Raw genomic sequence first — 21,938 nt, forward strand, 5'->3', positions numbered from 1 at the left:
ACCTGAGAAATACAGGAGATTGGTTGGCAAACTAAATTATCTCACAATTACTCGTCCTGACATTTCATTTCCTGTAAGTGTGGTAAGTCAATTCATGTCCTCACCTAGGACAGCGCATTGGGATGTTGTTACTCATATCCTGAGGTATCTAAAGGGAGCTCCTGGACGAGGCTTGTTATATCAAAATCATGGACATCACATTGCAGAAGGCTTTACCGATGCAGACTATGCTGGAGATTTGTCAGACAGACACTCTACTACTGGATACTGTGTATTTGTTGGGGGAAATCTTGTTTCGTGGAAGAGTAAGAAACAAAGTGTAGTTTCTAGATCCAGTGCAGAATCTGAATACCGAGCTATGGCACAGGCTACGTGTGAACTTGTGTGGTTACGTCGTCTACTTGGAGAAATTGGGTTTGACCAGATAAAACCAATGAAGTTATATTGTGATAATAAAGCAGCTATCTATATTGCAAATAACTATGTGTTTAATGAAAGAACAAAGCATATAGAAGTTGACTGTCATTTTACTCGAGAGAAGTTGGAAGATGGTACAATCACAACTCCACATGTCAAAACCGGAAGTCAATTAGCAGATGTGTTCACCAAGGCTTTATCAGGAACTCGAGTCAATTATATTTGTAGCAAGCTGGGCATGATAAATATCTATGCTCCAGCTTGAGGGGGAGTGTTACAGCAATAGTTAGATGTAGGTAGTTGTTGGCATTTAAGGAAGTAGTTGGGAATAAAGTAGTTGAGAATTAATTACTTAGTTTGTATATAAATACTTGTAATACTTTGAGTTAAATCATAAGAATATATTCTCTCAAATAACCTTGTGTGATAACACTCTTTAAACACTCACTTTCTCTTTCCTAGTTAACAACACATAAATAACTTATATATTAGTTTAGAATCACATTTCCCTAAGCTCTATAATGGAGAGTTGCCTGTTATTAAAGTGGTAAAAGATTAAGGGATTTATATATTAGTTTAGTAGCTTTTATGTCCGATTTTGAAGTCATAAAAAAATAATTCAAACTTGAAGAGCCATGGGTATAAAAGCCCCTTATTTTTATTGACACATTACTATTGGTCGTTTAAAAAAAAGTATAGTTACTTTGTTTTAAATAAAGTAACCATGGAATAACCCTTACTTTTGATAGAATTGTATAATTTTCACTTAGCTGCATTTCATTTTTGTGCTATAATTTTTCATTATTGAAGCATGATATGAGTAATTGGAAATTGTATTATGTCCCCTTATTACTTTTTTTTTCAGAAAATGTTCCCTTTAATTTTCATGGTATTCTATTGAGTTTGTGATATTAGAAAATGCAAATCTTGATTATTTAAACTCCACTTGGATGTTTAAGTGTAAGTAAGGTCTTTTGTATTGTTCTTAATTTTAGTTGTGTGCAGGTTGTGAAAAGAGAAAAGGTTAATTTTTAATCAATGGAAGATACATGGGCAATTAAGTTTTTAAATTTCATAACTGGTGCAAATCAATTATTGTTTGAAGGATTAACACATGACAGTAACAGAAAATGGTGTTTCAATCAGTGTTTGGTCCCTGTAAGATGCCCATAAACGAAGTTCTTCTAAGTCATCCATTCCTTTTAATTCATCTTCAGTACTGCAGTTTCCTCTCTCAAGAAAATTCTTTCATTCATCTGCGTATTACATACTATATATGAAGTAAAAAGCATGCATCAATCATAACTTAGCATAGTAATTGTTAAGAAATAGAAACTAAACCTGGAAATATTTTTTGCAAGTAAAAGAGGACTGAAACACCATTTTCTGTTACCCGTTATTAAAACAGAAACTTAGACTAGGAGCTCACATGTTAATCCTTCAAACAATAATTGATTTGCACCAGTTATGAAATTTAAAAACTTAATTTCTCATGTATCTTCCACTGATTCAACACTAACTTTTTCTCTTTTCACAACTTGAACACAACTAAAACCGCGATAAGAACAATAGCAACGACCTTGCATTATGTATGCCCTTGTACACTTAAACATCCAAGTGGAACTTAAATCCTGAAGATTTTCATTTTCTATTATCACCAAACTCAATACAATACCATGAAAAGTTATAAGGAAATATAATACAATTTCCAATTATTTCGTATCATACTTCATTAAGGAAAATTGATATCACAAAAATGAAAAGCGGATAAGAGGAAATTATATAATTGGATAAAGGATAAAGCTTGTACAAGATTAATAGCCAAAAAGGAAAAATAATCGTTTCTTGAATTTTCAAAGGAATCATCCATCATGGCATTAGAAATTAAAATGTTCAAAAACGTACCTCTTGTTCTTTTCTCTTATGGCTATCAAGACCTGCTTATTTTTCTTTCCCTATGCAGGAGAACAAACTCCTTTTGTTTTTGACACCGTTCCTGCAGAAAGAGAATATTTAGTTTATAATTTCCTTAGAATCAAAGGTAACTACTTCATCTTAATGAAGTCAAATAATAAAGGCAAAGGAAATTGCTAATTCACCTGAATTCGTAAATCCAAATTCAAGAAACATGAAATATATTTAACAATTACACAATTCATTCAAACAGAATATGAATTACAAAATTAAAAGAAAATTGTTGCAGATTCATACCGTGTCAGTGACATCAGTGACATACAAGCCGCTCCTCTTCCTCTTCCTGTAGCAAAGATAGAAAGATGATTCAGGCGCCATATTCTTCTTCTGGGTACACCTCAATTTCAAATCACCCAAATCCTCAATTTCAGATTCAGTAATAGCACCAGGGAATTTCCTTATGAAAAGAATAGTAATTGACCTGGCATTGTTTTGAAAGAGAAAGGAAGGAGAAGACGAACAAATAGAAGGAATGGCGGAGGAGGAAAGACAGGACCTAGTTGCTGCAAAGGCAGCTTCAATAAAAGCCATTTCTTCCTCAGATATAATCTCGATCGGGATATCGGGCACGACACCACTACAAGAAAAAACGCTATCCCTGACAGCAAAATCCATTGGTGATAACCAAATTGTGTCAGTGATCATCACACGGAATTTGATGTGTTGGCGTTGACCTCATAGGTAAGCAGTTGAACAATTTTTTACCAACACAACTTATCACCGACACAATTTTCAATCGGTGTTTTATGTCGGAAATTCTGACTACCTTTAGTCTATGACTTCTGTCGGTGATGTATTTTTCGAAATATTTATTTAAATAATTCACAGACTGATATTGTGTCGAAATCACGAATTATTTTGGATAAATAATTTATTAGTCCCTACGTTTTTACCTAATAATACACTGTTTAGTACTCAACTTTTGTTCTATTTAATAGTTTAGTCCCTTAGAGAGGGACTAAACTCTTCAATGATTCAAATATGTGAAGGACTAAACTATTGAATAGACTAAAATTTAATGACTAAACAATGTATTATTAAAATACAAGGACTCAATAGTATGTTAGGTAAAAATGTAGGGACCAATAAATTATTTACCCTTTGGATTGAATGGAACTCTTTTATATGTATATATAAAATACAGAAACTAGGAAGTACATAGATATTAAAAGATATTCTAGTAAAGCAGCTGCTGGTTAAAGGCTAGTTAAATATTAACAATTTTGTCACACTCCTTCATTAACACATAGCATGTCCATAAAGTAAAGGCATACGCCATCATTATATGTGTCCAATATCTACAATCAATAGATTAACATGATTTCAACAAAGATGGTTTAATAAAGTCATGTAAAAATCACCAACAAAGAAATTCATGTGCATGTGAAAGCATGGAGAAGAAGTAACTAATACTTAAACTGAGAATTAAGAACCAGAAAAGGCTGCAACCAAAAAAAATATCTAAGCATCAATTGATATCTATTTTCACATTGAGTTCTAAAATATAGATATATGCAAGTCAATCTGCTTACCCAATATGGACAATCTAACTGAAAGGTCTTTCAAAGAATGGGCATGTGAATGATGAGAGTGGTCAGTGTCATGCTCATTGGAGTGCTCGCCACCTCGAAAGCATTTTTGACAACATATCTTCAGTTAACAACCAAATCAAAATAACATTTCGAAATGCTGCTGCATTTTAAATTACAGTTATGAACTGTTTGCTGAACCTTGCTTAAGAAAAATGTCAAATATATGCAATGTTATGTAATTTTCTTATTTGATCGGCCTTAAGCCCGAAAGACTATCAAGTTAGTCTCGGTTGCATCAGGACGGTCAAGGCTTAGTAAAAATCTCTTGTCAAGCCTGGGACATGAAAGTCCAGCTGTACAAACAAATCAGTGATCAAGTCTACCTTTAAGGGCTTCAACATAACTACAAATCCGAAAATAGCTGTTGGAAACAGCCTAATTAGGTGTGCTGCTATCTTTTCCCCTACTTCATTGATTATTGACAAGGATCTGGGAATTCATACTTGGGCTTTTGTTGTCACTGGCATCCAAAAAAGTCAATATATACACAATATATAGCTGTGTGAAAAGAGGGGCAATTGCCCTTCAATTTCAAGGCACTGGAGTTCATAAAACGCCCCAATGATGACCATGGAGGCATGAACAACTATATTAGGTTTTCTAATGTTACTAGAGTACGAATTGAGGTAAAAATTCAGGAAGCACTACTAAAAAAGAAATAACGGCAATTCATCAAAATCATACCAAAGGGGTGTGGTAATTGATGAAGAAAAACGTCCCCTAGCATAGCTCCAGCCTACGAATGGCCAAGAGAAACAAGATCAAAATGAATGAAACCATAAATCTCCACATATGAAAAGTCAATGGCATCCAAAAAAGTCAATATACATTGAGGATGTGCAAACATTGATAGTCATAAATGACACTTGGTGAAGAACTAAGCAGTTTCTGGTATTGACAGATGGAAATAACATAAGTAAGAAAATAGAAATAAGATTTAATACCTTTTTGGTATAATTAGATAACATCAATAAAGACATGGAGGCAGGCCAGCGTAGTTAAAATGTTGGTACAGTCAATTTGGTAGATAAAACTGGAATTGGACAAATCAGAAAACATAATTAAAATGGATTCCATCACTATACTATACAATAAGAAGATACTATACTATACATATACAATAAGAAGATCAGGAAAAAAAAAAAAGTTAATTTGTTTATACTGGACAGGGAAAGCATCACATACGCGAAGCAAACGTTCCTTCAATCAGGAATTTGTTTACATTCCAAAAATCAATTGCCTTTATTCATCCCCTTGCACACTTTAGATATCAATTTAATTTACATTTTAATTTACAATTATAGGTAAAACTAGGTAATTTGTTAATAGCCAATAAAGTTCAATCTACAAAAGCCCAAAAGTGCACAAAAAATGGTACAGAAACAGCATTTCCCTTACATTGTAATAGAAAATGAAGAGAAAATAACAGTTAACACAAGAATTTTCTTCTAATTCTTATTTACATTCATATACGACTCAAAGGCTAAACAGCTAAAAGCGCAACACAGAAACTATAAAGCTAGAGGGATTTAAATGATATATTTGCGTAAATTATATTCCTGACCGCTGAACTATAAGCTACTGATATTATTCTTGACATCAAATGGGTAGGCATATACCTTGTAAGACCATTTCCATCCTGAAAGATCTTTTATTCCTTCATTCAAACCTTTCAATGTAACAGGGCCAAGAAGTCCAGCATTCCATCTTTCAAAGTGGACACCAGCATTCTGATATCAACCCAAAACAGAACAGAAAACAAGTTCAGCAATCAAAGCTGAGAACTTTCTGCAAACAATGATAGTGGAAAAGCTATGTGTGGTAAACAACTAATGGGGAGACCAATTGCAACAGTCAAAAAAGAAATCAACTTAATTCATCCAGCGCCCTCCATTTGTGCATGTGTGTGCCTATATATGTATGTATAGAAAGAGAGAGAGAGAGACCTGTTCACCGGAAACAACTTGAACTGGGCCAATGTTTACCACACATACTTGCCCCTGTTCCTGAGATTTCAAAACTAGAATGAATCAATAGAGATTCAAACATACCTAGTTACAAAGCTTTGAACTACCTTTACTTGCAGTACCAGTTCATACTTAGTCTATGCAATAGCAATTCAACATCATATACCATTCCATAATTTGATTAAAAGAGAAACTCGTTAAATACTCGAGCAAAATTCCCAATCATAAAAAAAAAAAATAATAAAAAAAAAAATAACGCCACAACTATATGAAGAAAGGTTCAATCGTATATAATGAAAACCAAACCTTTTGAATCTGCTGCTATAGGAATCTGGTATCGAAGGAGTTATTGGTGTTGTGGTCGGCCTCCTTCGAGTTGCCAATCCTATTTACAGTATGGGTATTATTTACACAACCAGAGTTCTTTGAGGTCAGGCCGATGAAAGGGGGAGAGGACCAGAATAGAGAGAACAGTGCGTAGCAGAGGGTGGGGGAAAGGAGGAACAGGCATACCGACGCTGGTGTAATGGAAACCGACGTCCATGTTGGTGGAGGGAAGGAAGGAGGAGACCAAGATTGAGAGCAGAAGCTGGGCTCCAAAGTTGGATCGAGGAAGAGACAAAATTAGGGGTTAAAGGCTGAAAAAATATTAAAAGCCTTTTATATGGCAATTTACTTTTTCATTTTATTTCTTTTATTTTTAATCAATTAAGCTATTTTTAATAATAAGAGATAAAGTGTAAAAATACTCCAAAGGTTTACATATATGAACAAATTATTTCTAATGTTGGTAACCAATAGTAGTTTTACCTCTAATGTTGACCAAATTTGGTTATTCTGCAGCAATCGCATGAAAGTTGATTTTAAAAAACAGATTTCATATTTTTTGTAATTTAATAATAGAATTGGAGATTAATATTTTTAAATTTGGTGAAATATTTGATTTTTTATCCAACTCGTACAAAATACTGTATATTTTTTTTTAAGTTTTTCACGTTTAATTATATGTTTATGATTTGTTACTAATGAGTGATAAAATGACGCACATGTAAAGTGTAGATGACAAGATTCATGACCGAGAGAACAATTTGACGAATAATTTCTCCAATTGACCCAACTTGTCAACGTTAGGGTAAAATTGCTCTTCACTGCCAACGTTAAGGGTAAAATTGCACCATTTTAGATGTTAGAGGTAAAATTGCTCCTAGATGTAAACATTAGAGTTATTTTTGCACCTTATCCCTAATAATAATAAAATTCATAACCTTATCCCTAATAATAATAAAATTCATAATTAATTAATGTTAATTGAATAAAAAAATCTGTTAATATTTAATATTTTTTCTTCCAATTTTAATTGACATTAGTAATTACGAAAGTGCAAAAATATATTAAAGAAATATAAATTTGAAAAAAAAATGAACAAGCTAAATACATAAATTTTTAAAATTCATACTTATGGCACAATTTATGGCAATCTACTAGAGTGATTTCATCTATAGTCGATATATTTTTACCAAGGATTGGGAAATCTTGTAAATGAATTTCCTCAAGACGACTTCCTTGAGGAAAGGTAATAATGTGTGCCGCGACGGAGAACACTGAAATTTAGGGTTTAGGAAAAGTATAACGCCAACAATTTTGGGTTTATGGATTCTTTGTCTAACAAAAATTCCAATGCCAATATTAATTGGGTTTTTGGTTTGAATGACTAATTATGTTGGATTAGGCAGAAGTAGTTTAGAGGGCGAGCCTTGGCGCAACGGTAAACGTTGTGTGACCAAGAGGTCACGGGTTCAAGTCAGTTCATGCCTACCGAAGATCAGATTTGTTGATGTTTTAACCAAACCCTTATGTTCTCAGTAACTCCTTGCGGAGGGTTGGTAATGTTACACTTCTACTCAACATACCTTGTTATTAAGATAAATGTAACCTTATTTTAGTTATTGTTTTCTAGAACTCAAAGTCTATTAGGTTTCCTTTGTACATTCATATATATAAGGTTTTATCAATAACCCTCTCTCTTGTAAGGATTAATCATAATGTGATATACAGAAAACACAAATTAAGTCCAAAAATATGTAATTTTCTTACAGGTATAATTTATCATGTACATATTAGGTTGGTGTTCTAATTCTTGTCCAAATTTGCATTCATTTGTCAGAGTGGACCAAGTGAGCTGAAATGAGTCCATGCTTCCTGTTGTCAAAGGAGCATATAAACCTTACTAAGCTTTATGATTAGGAATGAATTATTAGGAGTGAATGAACATGATTATTACCTGTAGAATTTCAAAAACTTGTTCCGCAATGTACTTTTGATTTGAAGTAGCACCTTTTTGCTGCAGTTTATCTGGATGTAGACTAAGTAAGGCTTTCTGATATGATCTTTTCACTGCATTTCCTTCAATTATATCAACCAATGGAACAGGCTTCCACCCACTTTCAGACCAAAGAACCTGCATTGCATTACACGATTATGACACGATAACTTACTTTGACACCCCTAGTAAAAAGTAATTAACCCGGCCATCAAGCAGTTGGCTTACATATTGTAAAGTTGAGAGCAGAGAACGGATGTTTCCTTGCTTTCCCTGTGACCATTTTCTAACCTTAGCATCAATAGCCTGCAATATAACGTTTCGAATTAGCATTTCATCGACATTATCGATGAAAAGATAGGTACTTTCTTGTGTCAATTTCACATTACCCGGATTTCTTCTCGGCTATCGCCATCCTGTTGTAGTTCATCCTCATCTTGAGTTAATTCTTTAATCTGTCAATAAATCAAGTTTAAAATAGTGGTCAAAGAGTGAACAGAAAGCTTGCACCCCTCAAAACATTGAAAATAAAGTTTGATCATAAGTTTCTTTTTCCTAATTACTAGTCATACAATAGCTTGCTAATATTTCAATAAACATCACACTTTGTATTGATCTATCTTTGAAACATATCCTATATAAAATGGAAACATTTTCCATTTTGTAATAACTATTCTTTTTTACTCCAATGTTAGAATCTTCCATTTCAATAACATATTATCAGTTTGAGAATGCTTTAAGAAAAGAAATGGGACATTATATTCTTCTAATATCGACGTGATACCTGGATATTCTCGTGGAAAGAATCACGTAGATGTTCATCCCTTGCTTCTGAGCCCTTAGGAATTGATGCTGAAAATAACACCTCAAATGTGTCATGCTTTCATATCTTTGAACAGCAAATATTATCCTAAAACTAAGACACTTATACAGACGGAAAGACGCGATTTTGATGCGGTAACATAGTAAAGGAATCAAATTTGATGCAAGATTGCAAAAAGATCAATGTAATATATGATTATGATTCTTCACCAACTTTACTTCCAGCTATTAGAGTACACAAAAGAATGATTTGCCTCAACAATATCCAGCAATAAAAGACATATTCTGTTACTATAGATCCCATCATTCATTTAGTTATGCCTTATAGATAACCTGACTAAGATCCAAGCATACCTGCACTTGAAGCTGAGCTGTCTTTAAGTCCAGAAGAAGTACTCGTGGGCTTATAGCTGTCGGTCCTTACCTGAGAGCGGCGTTTCTCAGGCAGCTTAGGAAATGCATCTACCTGAACATTTGTAACATAGAATCATTACATAAATATTTCAGAAAACACAGCAAATAAGGAAGTATTTACTCATGCGCGACAAGATCGCATTACCATGATTGGAGTAGCCGGTGTACTGGTCTTCTGGACATCCTCATTTACTTTTGTCGTGGGAACACTTTCATCGTCCCGTGTCCTGAATTTGCCTCTCTCCCTCCATCTAGAGCTCAGACTTTGAGAAGTCTCATTAAATTTGGGCTGCTCTGAAGTTTCCTGATCAAACATCTTCACAAATTCTTTGATCTTTCCCTTAGCTCGAGGCTTTGCAGCACTATCTTGTGAAATCCTCGATGTTCCTTGGACATTTGCTTTATCCATTTCTACACTGTTCAATATAGTTCTTTCTTCATCTAGTTTGCTTACTTTTTCCCTAGCATCATTTACTGCTGCAGATTTTTTGGTGCTCTTCACACTACTTTCTTCTGATTCTTGCTTGGAAATTACCTTATCATTACCTGCACGAAAAAACACGTAATGCTCAATGGAAAAGCAACAACAGTGATCAAGAATTTGACTGCACTTCTTCATAACTATTACCTGACAACAGTGAACGTAGTGTTTTCGTCTGGCTCTTGGGAGCTTCTGCAGAAATTTGTCCCTTTTCTTCTTTATCTTTGACAATCTCTTGATGATTGCTTGGGATCTCAGACTCGGATTTATGAAGAATCGACTTCCTTTCAAACACTTTAATGTGATCAGGTTCAATCTTACAAGAATCAGCATCTGACGACACAGTAGCAGCGAATGTGCCAGAATCAATGTTAATATTGTGTGAAGTTCCTGTTGGAGATTCCTTAGCCATACCTTCACATGCTATCCGTCTAGAAGCACTTAAACTTCTTTCCAATTTAAACTTCTCCTTCATTTTTGAACTATACCCTCCTTTAAAAGATAGTGATAAGGGTACCCCTTTGCTTGCCCATTTGTAAATGGAAAAGTGAAACTGGTGGTTGACACTTGGAACTTGAGAATCAGTTGAATCCTTTTTCAAAATGCTGTCTTTGTTTATTTCTTCAGGTTTTGTTAAGCTTATTGATTCTTCCTGGGATGAAGAGGTATTGGAAGAAACATTATTTTTTGAGTCCTCCTGAACTTGGCTTGAAAATCTAGATAGAGGAGCTTGTGAAGTGAAACTATTTGAAATACTATCCTTATTTTTTAGATGGTTACGGATGTTGGATCCAGATGTTGGCATTTCTGCCCCATGAATCAGTTTGGCCGCAGGGAGACTGCACCAGTTCATACAAAGCCTTTAGGAATTGACAAAAGAGAATATATCTAAGCAATAAGTAAACAGTCTTGTGAGATTGAACTTCATTATGCAAAGAATCGGTGAACGGAGATCAATTTAAGAGTTTCCAATAATACCATGTAGATATTGTCGCTTTGTCCTATATTTAATTTATTATGATTTAAAGTTTTAAAACACATCTACTTGGAAATACACCTTACTAATATACCCCTGTAACTCCTAAATACGATGTGGGTTTCGAGAGTAAACAAATAGAAGCTGGTGGTCTTGTAACAATCCAGTTCTAAAGAGGTTGTGCCAGAGTGGAAGGCCTGACCAACGTGTACGATGTCTATATAGCATTGGACTACAGTTGGGTGAATCACAAAACTTATAGACTAGTGTAGTGCGTTGACAGACAAATAAGAGCAGAGTTGTCAATTTTTGATACAATACCTTTGATTTACAAACACAACCGTTTAACACGATTATGACACGACAATCCGTTTTAACAAGCTTAGATTTAAGCTATACGAAATTACAAAACAACGAAAAAGATATCAAATAATCCAATCGGGCATAACCTGTGAGATGAGTGATGAGCAAACCAAATACCTTAACTGTGCTGGTAGAGATGAACTGGCGAAAATTTCAGAAACTCTAGGTGGAAGAGGACGGGCAGGACTTGAAACTCTGGAGCCAGGATTGGAAGAAAATGGATCTCTATCAGTCTTCCTAGGTGATGAACTCAGAGATTCACTGCCTCCAAAAATATCACCAAAGAAGTCATTACTAGCATATCGCCTTCTGTTAACACTTTCCTCCCCAAAAACCGGCTTCTCACCTACACCAGACCACCTATGCCGACGTGAGATTATTTCGTCCTCACCTCTTAATGCATCGCCAAAGCTGCTTCTCATCTCCTGAGTAGAAGCCCGTCTTGGCGGACCACCAAACACATCGTTGAAATCAATATCTGGACTGTCTGGAGGAGAAATTGGATGCTCATTAACAGATCTTTGAGGGTCATAGCTCAAAAGAATGCTCTCTTTCTGAGAACAAGTGCCCATTTTGACAAAATACTCAATTCAAGACTAGTTTTCAAATACAAATTTGGCGGGGAATTTCTAGTTACTTGGAAACGGCAAAATAATTGCTCGGCATTGCTGCTTTGCTTGTTGAAGCATAATTTGCAGAAATTAAGGAATTTGAAGGGTCTTAGAGGAGACAGTACAAACAAGAGTGAAGAAGATTTTGGAAATGAAAAGACAGGGGACGAATGGGATCAAAGTTCGGTTTGGTCAAGTGGTAAAGAGAAGCCAAGAACTGTGGGGCTTGAGTTAAGGATAAGGTGAAAGAAAATTCCAAAAACAGCAGGAATCTTTGTCTCGATTAAGAATTCAGAAATTAATTTCTATTGGACACCATTAACTGAATTTTTGTGATAGACCTTCATTATTCTTGTTATAATCCTACACGTCCCATCAAGATATCTTGTTATGAACAAGATGTTAATTAATTGGAGTGGCTAGTAACATCTCAAGTTTCGCGAGTAATACAAACAAATTAATCGAGCTTTAAACTAACAAAAGACTCTAGCTTTAGAATCCGTTTGATTTAGTATTGAGAAACAATTGTTGATAGCTACTTCGTAAGGAAAATCAACTAACTTCTACCAACAACAACAAACAATTGTGCATACGAACAGTTGAACCAACCGGATTAAATTAATCATTGGCAAAAATTTCTATGATAAAAGCTTGGTAGAGATAGCTGGTACTGAATATACATAGATCACAAACAAGCCAATAAAATTAGAATGGAACTATTCAAAATACACAACAAGATCTCAAAGAATGAAAACAAGATGTCAAAACCTACCCGTATCATGTGCATTATAACAACAACTGAAAAGATAACAAATTTACCGCCAGAACCTAATTCTCCTGTAATTTTCTGTAGCTATGTTCCTACCAATCAGATCCATCAGGGAAAGCATCCAACGCGTCTTGCTTCCCATTAACGTAGAATTCGACAACTGCTTTCATTCTCGGAAGTTTATCCGGATGGTAATTTACATGAACAATTACAGGTTTCAGTTTCTTTAAATTAGCATCTTTCCTCACAGTCTTGAAAAGGACCTTGCTGTTCATAAACATGTAGAAATCCATAGTTCTCTTTGCAGCATGAAGCCCTTCATACCCAGGATGTGACGGGAAGAAGAGCTCCTCGTTGAAAACTGCTTGGTCCCACGAGTTTGGTTGTCGGGACAGACGATTGGCCACACGATCCAAAAGCTCAATAGCAGGAATTGTTGGCCTTAGATAGAAGAAACCGGAGTTGTAAACCCATATCCTCATTGTATGAGCATAACGAGCCCAACCCATGGCTGGTTCATCGAAAACATCGTTGAATCCATAAGCTGTCATATTGTTGTGACCATCCGTCATAGATTCAACATCTGAATCCCTATAAAGATGATCAAATGGGTTCTGTAAGTACACTATATCAATATCTGAAAGAAGAACACTGTATCCCAACTGCAAAAATTCCCTCAGAATACGGAACTTCAATCCAGACACTGCGTGATTGCCTCCTGTTCTTGCAACTGTATCAATGCCTTCATCGGGATCTCTCTTGTAAACAGGAACCTCATTCGATTTGCAGAAATCTACAATGTGGTCATCTAATGCTATAACCAGGTAATTGGGAATACCTACCTTCTTGATACTAGTGAACCAGACTTCCAACATGCTTTTCACATTTGAATTTGCAAGTGCAACTATAAGCTCTTTCCCAACAGCAATCTCCTCCAAGAGTTTCCCCAATCTCGGGTTCACAGACGGATCAGGAACAACAGTGGGGTTAGTTCTCAAACTCTTCACAGTACCAAAAGGCCCAGCTTTCTGCTGTTTACCTAGCACCAAAACCTGCTTCTGTGCATTATCTTTTCCTTGTTCAGCCAACTGCAACTTTTGATTCAGTTCCCTTGCTTGCTTCTTCAACTCAGAATTCTTCTCCGATAGTGCAATAATATCCGATTTAAGCATTTTAATTCTTTCTGCTGATTCACATGAAGATGAGCCAATCTAACAAATAAACAGTGGGAAACATTATAACAAATACAAAGAATCCTAATCTCCAACTTCAACAGACCATTGTAAAATTATTGACTCGCTCATACTGAAACTGAACCATAGCAAGCAGTTCAAAAGAATTTTCAATAATCTATAGCAGTTCTGAATTCCTCAAATCACCAGATGAATGCAAATTAAACAACTCAGATTAGCTAATTAAGGAGCACAAATAAAGAACTCCCTTTTCCTATTTCTGGGAGGTTTTAAGGAATACTAAATCAGTTGCAACACAAAGCAATTAAATTAAAACCTCAATTACATCACTCAAAAGAATCAAAATCAAATGCCTCAAATTCGCAAGTTCAACAACAAAAGAGTTCAATTAGACAGCACAAAAGCACGAATAGTCATAAAAGTGAGAGAGAGTGAAATATCTAACCTTAAGATTGGATTTTGCAATTCGAAGATTAGAGGCAGGGCGATCGGAGCTGAAGAAACCACGAGGATAAAGAAGAGCGCAGACGCAGCCAAGAAGAACACCGATGAAAATGGCTATCGCAATTCGAGATCCACGAGATGGTTGGCCTTTTTCTTTACGACCCAGAGTCGCCATGGCTACTCTTCTTTTCTTCTTATTTTTCCGTTATATAGCAGAGTGACAGACGAGAGTAAAATTTAGAAACTTTGTCCTTTGATAGCATCAATCAATGATCGATCGATCGATCGATCGATCTGTTTTGATCTTAAAATTAAATTATTTCCATAAACAGGAGTGGATATATCATAACCGTCCTTTTTCTGTATCCTATGGAGAGATTGAAGAGGAGTTTTTCTACGAAACCAAACATATGCTCGATAGTCTTCTTCGTGCATAGTAGTTGCTCTCTTTTTTAAGAAAATAAAAATGGAAAATCTTATAATATCACGTGCTTCGACTCGACTCGGTGTTTTTTACCAAATGTCAACTGTAACATTTCGGATTATCTGTCATACATTAAATGACGTCGGTATCAACGTATGCTTTTTACAAAGTGAATTACTATATCTAACCACTTATTCCTACCTCTAACTTTGGGAATAGACCGAGCTACCTTTTGCTCAAAAATTGAAAAAACACAAAACCTCTTAAAAATTCTATAGACTCTTCGATCAAATCCGGACTAGTTTTTGAACCAAAACATAGATCGTGACAGAGGCCGTAAAGGGAAAGCGAAAATGGTAAGATTTACGGTTTTTTATTTAAAGCTTCGAATTGATATCTGTGGGCGATTTTAAAAAAAAGCCGGAATCACAGTCGAGCGTATGAACATCACGCCCGATCGGCGGTTCCGGTGTATGAACATCACGTCCGACCAGTGGTGCGGGCGTGACAGCCAAACGCCCAAACCGTGATGTTCATACGCCCGACCTATGGTTTGGGCGTGATGTTCATACACCCGATGGGTTTTTAATTTTTTTTAAAAAAAAAAGTATAATTACATTTTCATTAAATTGTTAAATGTTTAGTATAATTTGATTATAATTTATATGTTAAATTTTTAGATTAATTTAATTTTTGTAGACAGAGCGGCCTACTATCGGAGGGAAATCCATCTCGTCATCTACTCGTCGTCTAGATATGGACAATGAGGAGGATACACCACGGCATACGAGACTGCGTGGTATTGATATATCTGGTCGTAGGCTGAGAGGGGCTGCGACGGAGCAGGTACGGAGGGGTTCGATTGTGGATCAGCCCGATATTCGTGGATCAAAGGGGGCGACAGATTATGATGACCGAGAACCTGATAGCGATTCTGTGGAGGACTACTTGGAGGTGGTAGCCCAGGTACTGCGACAGTCTGCAGCTGGTGGTGATGGCGAGGGTGAGGATGTCGATGAGCAGCCGACCCAGCGCAGAGGTGGTTGCTTTGCGAGTACATGTATTTTTAATTTGAGGCCTAGTATTATAAATTGTAGTATAGTATAATATTTTAGTATATTTTTAGTATAATTTTATAGTTTTAGTATAATTTTAGTATAATTTTATAATTTTAGTATAATTTTAGTATAATTTTATATTTCAGGGACCAGCAAACGTCCCAAAGCTAGTGAGGACCAGAGTTGGATTGTTAGTAGACCGGTGGATGGTGGCCCCATTGATGGTTCCGTGATTCCTAGTTTTCTAGGACATGTTGCCTCACGGATGCTGGGAGGAGAGCTTCGGTCGTTTCTGACATGCTACAACAGAGCATCAGCATGTCAGAATTTGGGGGTGTGGTTTTCTGGTTCGTCACACGATGTAAGAATAATTTAGTTTGTCAACATTTATTTTAATTTGTATTTTTAACTATAAACCTAAAAAACATTCAGTACAGCCGAATGATATGATCGAGAAGACTGGGTTGTCTCACCTTCCATCCACCATGTTTAGGAACCTCGACACTCCGCTGTTAACTGCGTTCGTGGAGCGGTGGCAGCCCGATATGAACTCCTTCCACATGCCGTTCGGAGAGATGACTATTCTACTGCACGATTTATGGCAGATTCTGTGTATCTCGATCGACGGTGCGATGGTGTTCGAGTCTCCCAGCACTGAGCGGCTGCATGCCATGTGCATGATGATGTTCGGGGTGAATCTGGATGACCTGCTGTCGCCGACCCGACATTACTGGAGTGGTGGAGGTGTATTTGTCGATGCTGTACACAGACTTACCAGCGATGGTAGGGATGACGCGACTCGGGCCACGGCGTGGATGTGGCTTATGCTCGGATCCACTTTGTTTGTTGACAAGAGTGGCGATAGGATTAGGCCGGCCCATCTTGCTAAGGTTCACGGCGGTGTAAGAGGGGCGGCTGGACTTTCATGGGGTCTGCTACACTTGCCACGTTATATCGGCAGTTGGGGATAGTGAGTAGAGGAGACTGTTCTGGTATATGCAGATGTTTGACCCTACTATAGGCGTGGATATACGAGTATTTTCCGGTGTTCCAGTCGCATAGACTGCCTCACAGGATCCCAGCTGACCGTCCCCGTGCATGCAGATGGAAGGTCGGGGTACCAGGCAAGACGACCACCCGACTAGATACCATACGTGGACAGCTGGACCGTATGACGTCAGCCGAGGTATTTTATAAAATTTTAGAATTAATTATAGTATTATAAAATTTTATAAAATTTTAGTATTAATTTAAATTATGGGTAAATTCCAAAAAAAACCCTGTGGTTTGATGTTGTTCCAAAAAAACCCTTGTGGTTTGTTATTACAAAAAAAAAGGACTGTGGTTTGCGCCGTTACCCGAAAAACGGAAATGGGCTTAACACCGTTAATTTGCTGACGTGGCACAAGGGTAGAGTTGGAAATTCGAATTTTTTTTTATTTTTTATTTTTTCTCTCTCCTCTTCTTCTCCTTCCTTCTCCCTCTCCTTCTCCTTCTCCTTCTCCTCCTCCTTCTTCTTCTTCTTCTTCTCCTCCTCCTTCTTCTTCTTCCTTCTTCTTCTTCTCTTCTTCTTCTTCTTCTTCTTCTTCTTCTTCTTCTTCCTTCTTCTTCTACCTTTTTTTTCTTTTTTTTTTAAGTTTCGAAATTTTTTCCAGATTTCAGGAGAAATCTTCGGTCCGTAATTCATACAAAGAACCACTTTACAAATATACCTCTATAATAATTAAAAAAAATGAAAACAAAACCTACGTGTCCACCAAAAAGAGTTGAAAACAAAGAATTATAAAATCAAAGTCTGGGAATGATCCTAATACATCCACTGAATTATAAAATTGAACTGGAAACAAAGAATAAGAAGGAAAAAAGAAATTAACCAAATAAATCAAAGTCTGGGAATGATCCTAAAGCTTCAATTCTTCCCACCGGAAAAAATAAACTTGAAATCGATAAAAGAAAAGCGATGATCAAGAACATGAAGGCCATTAATTTGGATAGGATTTCACATACCGTCAATAAGAAAAATGTAGAGAGATTGTAAGCACCGGAGAATTTTCAAAAAATAAGAAATTGACAGAGAATGAGAATTTAGGCGGAAAAGATTATGGTATATTATTGGCTTTTTTCTTTTGTTTATTAATTATGTTGGTTTTGTAAGGCATATTGATAAAAAAATGTTTAGGTTTTTGGCAAGTAGTATATTTCTAAAGTTTTTTTTTATTTGTTTCCTTTTGATTTCTGTCTGGAAAATTTCCAGATTTCTGGAAATTTTCCAGAACTGGAAAATTTCCAGAAATCTGGAAATTTCCAAAACTTAAAAAAAAAAGAAAAAAAAGGTAGAAGAAGAAGGAGGAGGAGGAAGAAGAAGAAGGAGAAGGAGGAAGGAGAAGAAGAGGAGAGAGAAAAAATAAAAAATAAAAAAAATCGAATTTCCAACTCTACCCCTGTGCCATGTCAGCAAATTAACACCGTTAAGCCCATTTCCGTTTTTCGGGTAACGGCGCAAACCACAGTCCTTTTTTTTTGTAATAACAAACCACAAGGGTTTTTTTGGAACAACATCAAACCACAGGGGTTTTTTTGGAATTTACCCTTTAATTATTATTTATAGTATATTATTATTTATTATTGAGTATTATTTTATTGCAGGTGACGTGGTTGCCTTATGGTCCTGTAGCCGATGATGATCAGCTTCGAGTGTCCTACGCCGGTTGGATACGATGTAGATACATTGTCGAGCCGTATATGCCGGATCGAGCGTTGCGACAGGTCGGATATACTCAGCCTATCCCAGCTGAGCGTATTAGACCTGATAAAGTAGTACGATCATGGAAGTCTTTATCGTACAGGCTCACGCATTCCTCTGTCACAGTTGAGGATACCTGGCGGAGATTTCCATCGGCTCGGGGCATTGATCGGAGGAGATGCTGACCAGTTGGATACGATCTCACTGCCTGTGATGCTGCTTACATGGATTGGTACATGCGATATTCGCATCCTCATCTCCTTCATGCACCACAGGATGGACCGGTCCAGTATGCTCGCGCCAACAGCGAATTTATAAGTTTATTATTATTTAATATTAGTTTACATGTGTTTATTTTTTAATATTTTTTTTTTTGCAGTGGGTTAGCTGGTTGTGACGTATCACCCAACGAGCGGCTACCTACCGATCTGAAGAGGAGGCTCCACTCATTAGGAGGGAGATAGATGAGTTTATGGACGTGTGGCGTCGGGCGAACTAAATTATTTTATTAGAACTTATTACATTTTAACACTTTTAATATTATATGTACTCTTTTATGTTTATTAATTTATTTTAATGTTTATCTTGTTATATTTTATTTGTTAAAGGGTAATCTGAGTTAAAATGCCGTAATTTTTATTTCTAAAAGGTTAATTCGAGTTAAATCAACAACTATAATTTTTGGGGAGGTAATCACCCGGGCGTGAGGTAATCACGCCTCACCACATCGCCTCACCGTGGGGCGTGATTACCTCACGTCTCACCATGTGGTGAGGCGTGATTACCTCACGCCCGCGTGTCGGGAGAGTAAATGTTCCCCATTTTCCACCTCAAAGTCTTAAAAGGTATTTCCGTCCTTTAACGGGGCTAGAGGTGGAAAATTGAGGCTATGTTTAACAACACCCTTTATAAATTATGTTAAAAACTATAATCTCGAAATTAATTATTTACCCAACGCTTGAGATAATATTCTACCCTTTCAATTTAAAATTTACATTTTACTAATGATAAATCTAGAGGTGGAAAATGTTACATGTCTTAGATTGTGAAATTAAATTAAACTAAATGAGGCTATCAATTGAGAGGTGGTGAGCTCCTGTGGAATCAAAATGATTGCTCCGACCGGCATAAAATAATTAGTGAAGGGTGTTTCCTGGTTGGTTAATGATGCTGGTGGAAGAAGTAGCGATGGAATGTGGCCAATGATAATAGATTCGCCGATCAGTCAATTAGTGATTCTAAAATTAGGAAATAACAATAATGGGGAAGTGAATTCTGGTAATCAGTGAGTAATTAGTGAGATTTACTAATATGATAGTTAACGTTGAAAGTGGGGGGAATTTTGAAAATGTTAAGGAGGGTGAAAAAAGAAAGTCATCTGATTCTGTTTCCACTGATGGGATGGTTATTGTTGATTCTAAACGCAGAAGAATGGAGGACAATAATGAAGGGGGGTAGTTTTGGAAGTTTCAATAGAAAATGCAGTGAGCTCAAAAAACGGATCACGTGCGGATTCTGCTAGACAAGCCCACCCATCATCATGAGTATCATAGCTTGGAACTGTCATGGGTTAGACAATCCACGCTCACTTCGGGTTCTCTTAGATCTTGTCCGGGTCAACAAACTAAGTATAATTTTTCTCTCAAAGTCTCTTTTAACTTCCTGTCGTTTAGATGCAATTAAAATGAAGTTGAGCTATGCTGGTAGATTGTGTGTGGACTGTGTTGGTAGAAGTGGGGGTATGACCCTTATTTGGCTTGAAAAGGGAGTGGTGGATATTAGGGATTTCAGCCGTGATTTTATTGATTTAGAGATACACCTTTGTGTGAGTCAAACATAGAGATTTACATGCTACTATGTTTTCCCGAAAGATCAAAGCGGATTGATTCTTGGAATCTTCTTCGTCTTCTAACCTCCTTTGGTGTTGTATGGACGACTGTCTTGTTGAAACTGATGCAGAAGAGTGGTTTTAGATCTTAATCAACCTCCTTCAGGTCTTATTACGATGTTATTCTTGATAATTGTAATAGATTGATTCATTCGTTTAATGACATCAGTATCATTTTTACTAGTAGTTCTACGAATAGCGTTGCCCATGAATTTGCAAGGACATCCTATTCTATGTCAGAATTGATGGAGTGACATACTAGTCCTCTAAATTTTATTGTTCAAACCTTATATTCTGATTCTATTTAATGCATGGTATTTTCTTTTCAAAAAATAAAAAATAAAAAATAAAAATAAAGAGAAAAGTACAAAAATAAACCATGTGATTTGGATTATTTTCAAATATAAACTGTGTGATTTAAAAGTTGGTAAACATGTACTTTGAGATTGATTTTGTCAGCTAACACAGTTCAAACTGATTAACGGTGTTAAAAAAATCAAATGATAGTCAAAGTCAAATGACAATGAGTTATTTTTATTTTTATATTTATTTATTTTATAAATTAACTCATTTATTATCTAATTATCATAAACAAACCTCAAAATAAAAAATAAAAATCAAACTCACCAGCTCTTTCATCTCTCTTAATCTCTTAAGTCTAAATTTAGATGACTTATCAACTTATCAACAACAACAAACAAATAAACCAAACCAGCTTTACTAATTCCAAATATTAATATGATTTTATTCTTCATCCTATAATTCTATTAAGTCTAAAATAAATCTAAATTTAACCATGATCAGGTCAAAACTACTGACTAAATTTCATATTCAGTCATGAACTACAAATGAAGACTACCTTCTATGCTTACTTTGTTTTTTATAAAGTAAATTTTATTTTGTTTTTCCATCAAATGTGGAAAAAACAAAATAAAACTTATTTTGTTTAAACTCTACCATGAAGACTAATCTTGAACCCACAACTCAGCACGCATCATAGTTTCTCATAATTGGAATACTTTAAAGGTTTTGACAAAAGATAATAATAAAAATAATTGGCTGCTGTAATGAGTTGGTAATGCATTATCGGTCAACTTTGGATACTAAAATATTGCTACTTGCATTCATATGTCTATCTTTGTAGCGCCATTAAATCTTAGATTAAAACAAGTAAACATTATAATAATAAACTATATTATGAGTTGTTTTAACCAGTTATAATTCAAGTAAATAAGATAAGATACCAAAACAGGTTTATGGGTTTTTTTTGGAAGTATTGATTTAGGCTTAAGTACGAAATAACACCAATATAGGCTTAACGTTTAAAAAATGTATAAATTTAGGTCTAGGTAACGGATTAGACTCGTTATTCCTATTATTCCGTTAAGTTCCGAATTCTCCCTCCACGTGCAATTGACAGAACTTAACGGAGTAATATCAATGATATGTCTCGTTCCGTTATCGAGACCTAAATTGATACCA

At 35.8% G+C, this 21,938-nt stretch overlaps 2 protein-coding genes, 1 long non-coding RNA gene and 1 pseudogene across 3 annotated transcripts; all 4 read right to left on the bottom strand.

Annotated features, from left to right (window-relative positions):
- Positions 1–426: 426 nt before the first annotated feature.
- On the bottom strand, positions 427–3,015 carry LOC136200408 (exonuclease V, chloroplastic-like; annotated as a pseudogene).
- A 628-nt stretch (positions 3,016–3,643) lies between these two features.
- LOC136234863 (uncharacterized) lies at positions 3,644–6,559 on the bottom strand. Its single transcript, XR_010691503.1, has 7 exons — positions 6,257–6,559; positions 5,930–5,989; positions 5,603–5,713; positions 4,928–5,016; positions 4,668–4,719; positions 3,924–4,016; positions 3,644–3,689 (listed from the first exon to the last, which is right to left on the bottom strand). It is a non-coding gene; the product is annotated as an uncharacterized lncRNA (long non-coding RNA).
- A 1,389-nt stretch (positions 6,560–7,948) lies between these two features.
- On the bottom strand, positions 7,949–12,105 carry LOC136201378 (J domain-containing protein required for chloroplast accumulation response 1). Its single transcript, XM_065992038.1, has 9 exons — positions 11,444–12,105; positions 10,135–10,826; positions 9,652–10,052; positions 9,447–9,558; positions 9,055–9,122; positions 8,660–8,725; positions 8,499–8,576; positions 8,232–8,408; positions 7,949–8,149 (listed from the first exon to the last, which is right to left on the bottom strand). The coding sequence occupies exons 1-9, from the start codon at positions 11,896–11,898 to the stop codon at positions 8,111–8,113; spliced, it is 2,088 nt and encodes a 695-aa protein (XP_065848110.1). The 5' UTR covers positions 11,899–12,105; the 3' UTR covers positions 7,949–8,110.
- Positions 12,106–12,620: 515 nt separating this feature from the next.
- On the bottom strand, positions 12,621–14,778 carry LOC136200896 (arabinosyltransferase RRA3-like). Its single transcript, XM_065991401.1, has 2 exons — positions 14,345–14,778; positions 12,621–13,917 (listed from the first exon to the last, which is right to left on the bottom strand). The coding sequence occupies exons 1-2, from the start codon at positions 14,516–14,518 to the stop codon at positions 12,799–12,801; spliced, it is 1,293 nt and encodes a 430-aa protein (XP_065847473.1). The 5' UTR covers positions 14,519–14,778; the 3' UTR covers positions 12,621–12,798.
- Between the last annotated feature and the right edge of the window lie 7,160 nt (positions 14,779–21,938).

Source organism: Euphorbia lathyris, chromosome 7 (assembly GCF_963576675.1).
Source record: "Euphorbia lathyris chromosome 7, ddEupLath1.1, whole genome shotgun sequence".
NCBI classification, from domain to species: Eukaryota; Viridiplantae; Streptophyta; class Magnoliopsida; order Malpighiales; family Euphorbiaceae; genus Euphorbia; species Euphorbia lathyris.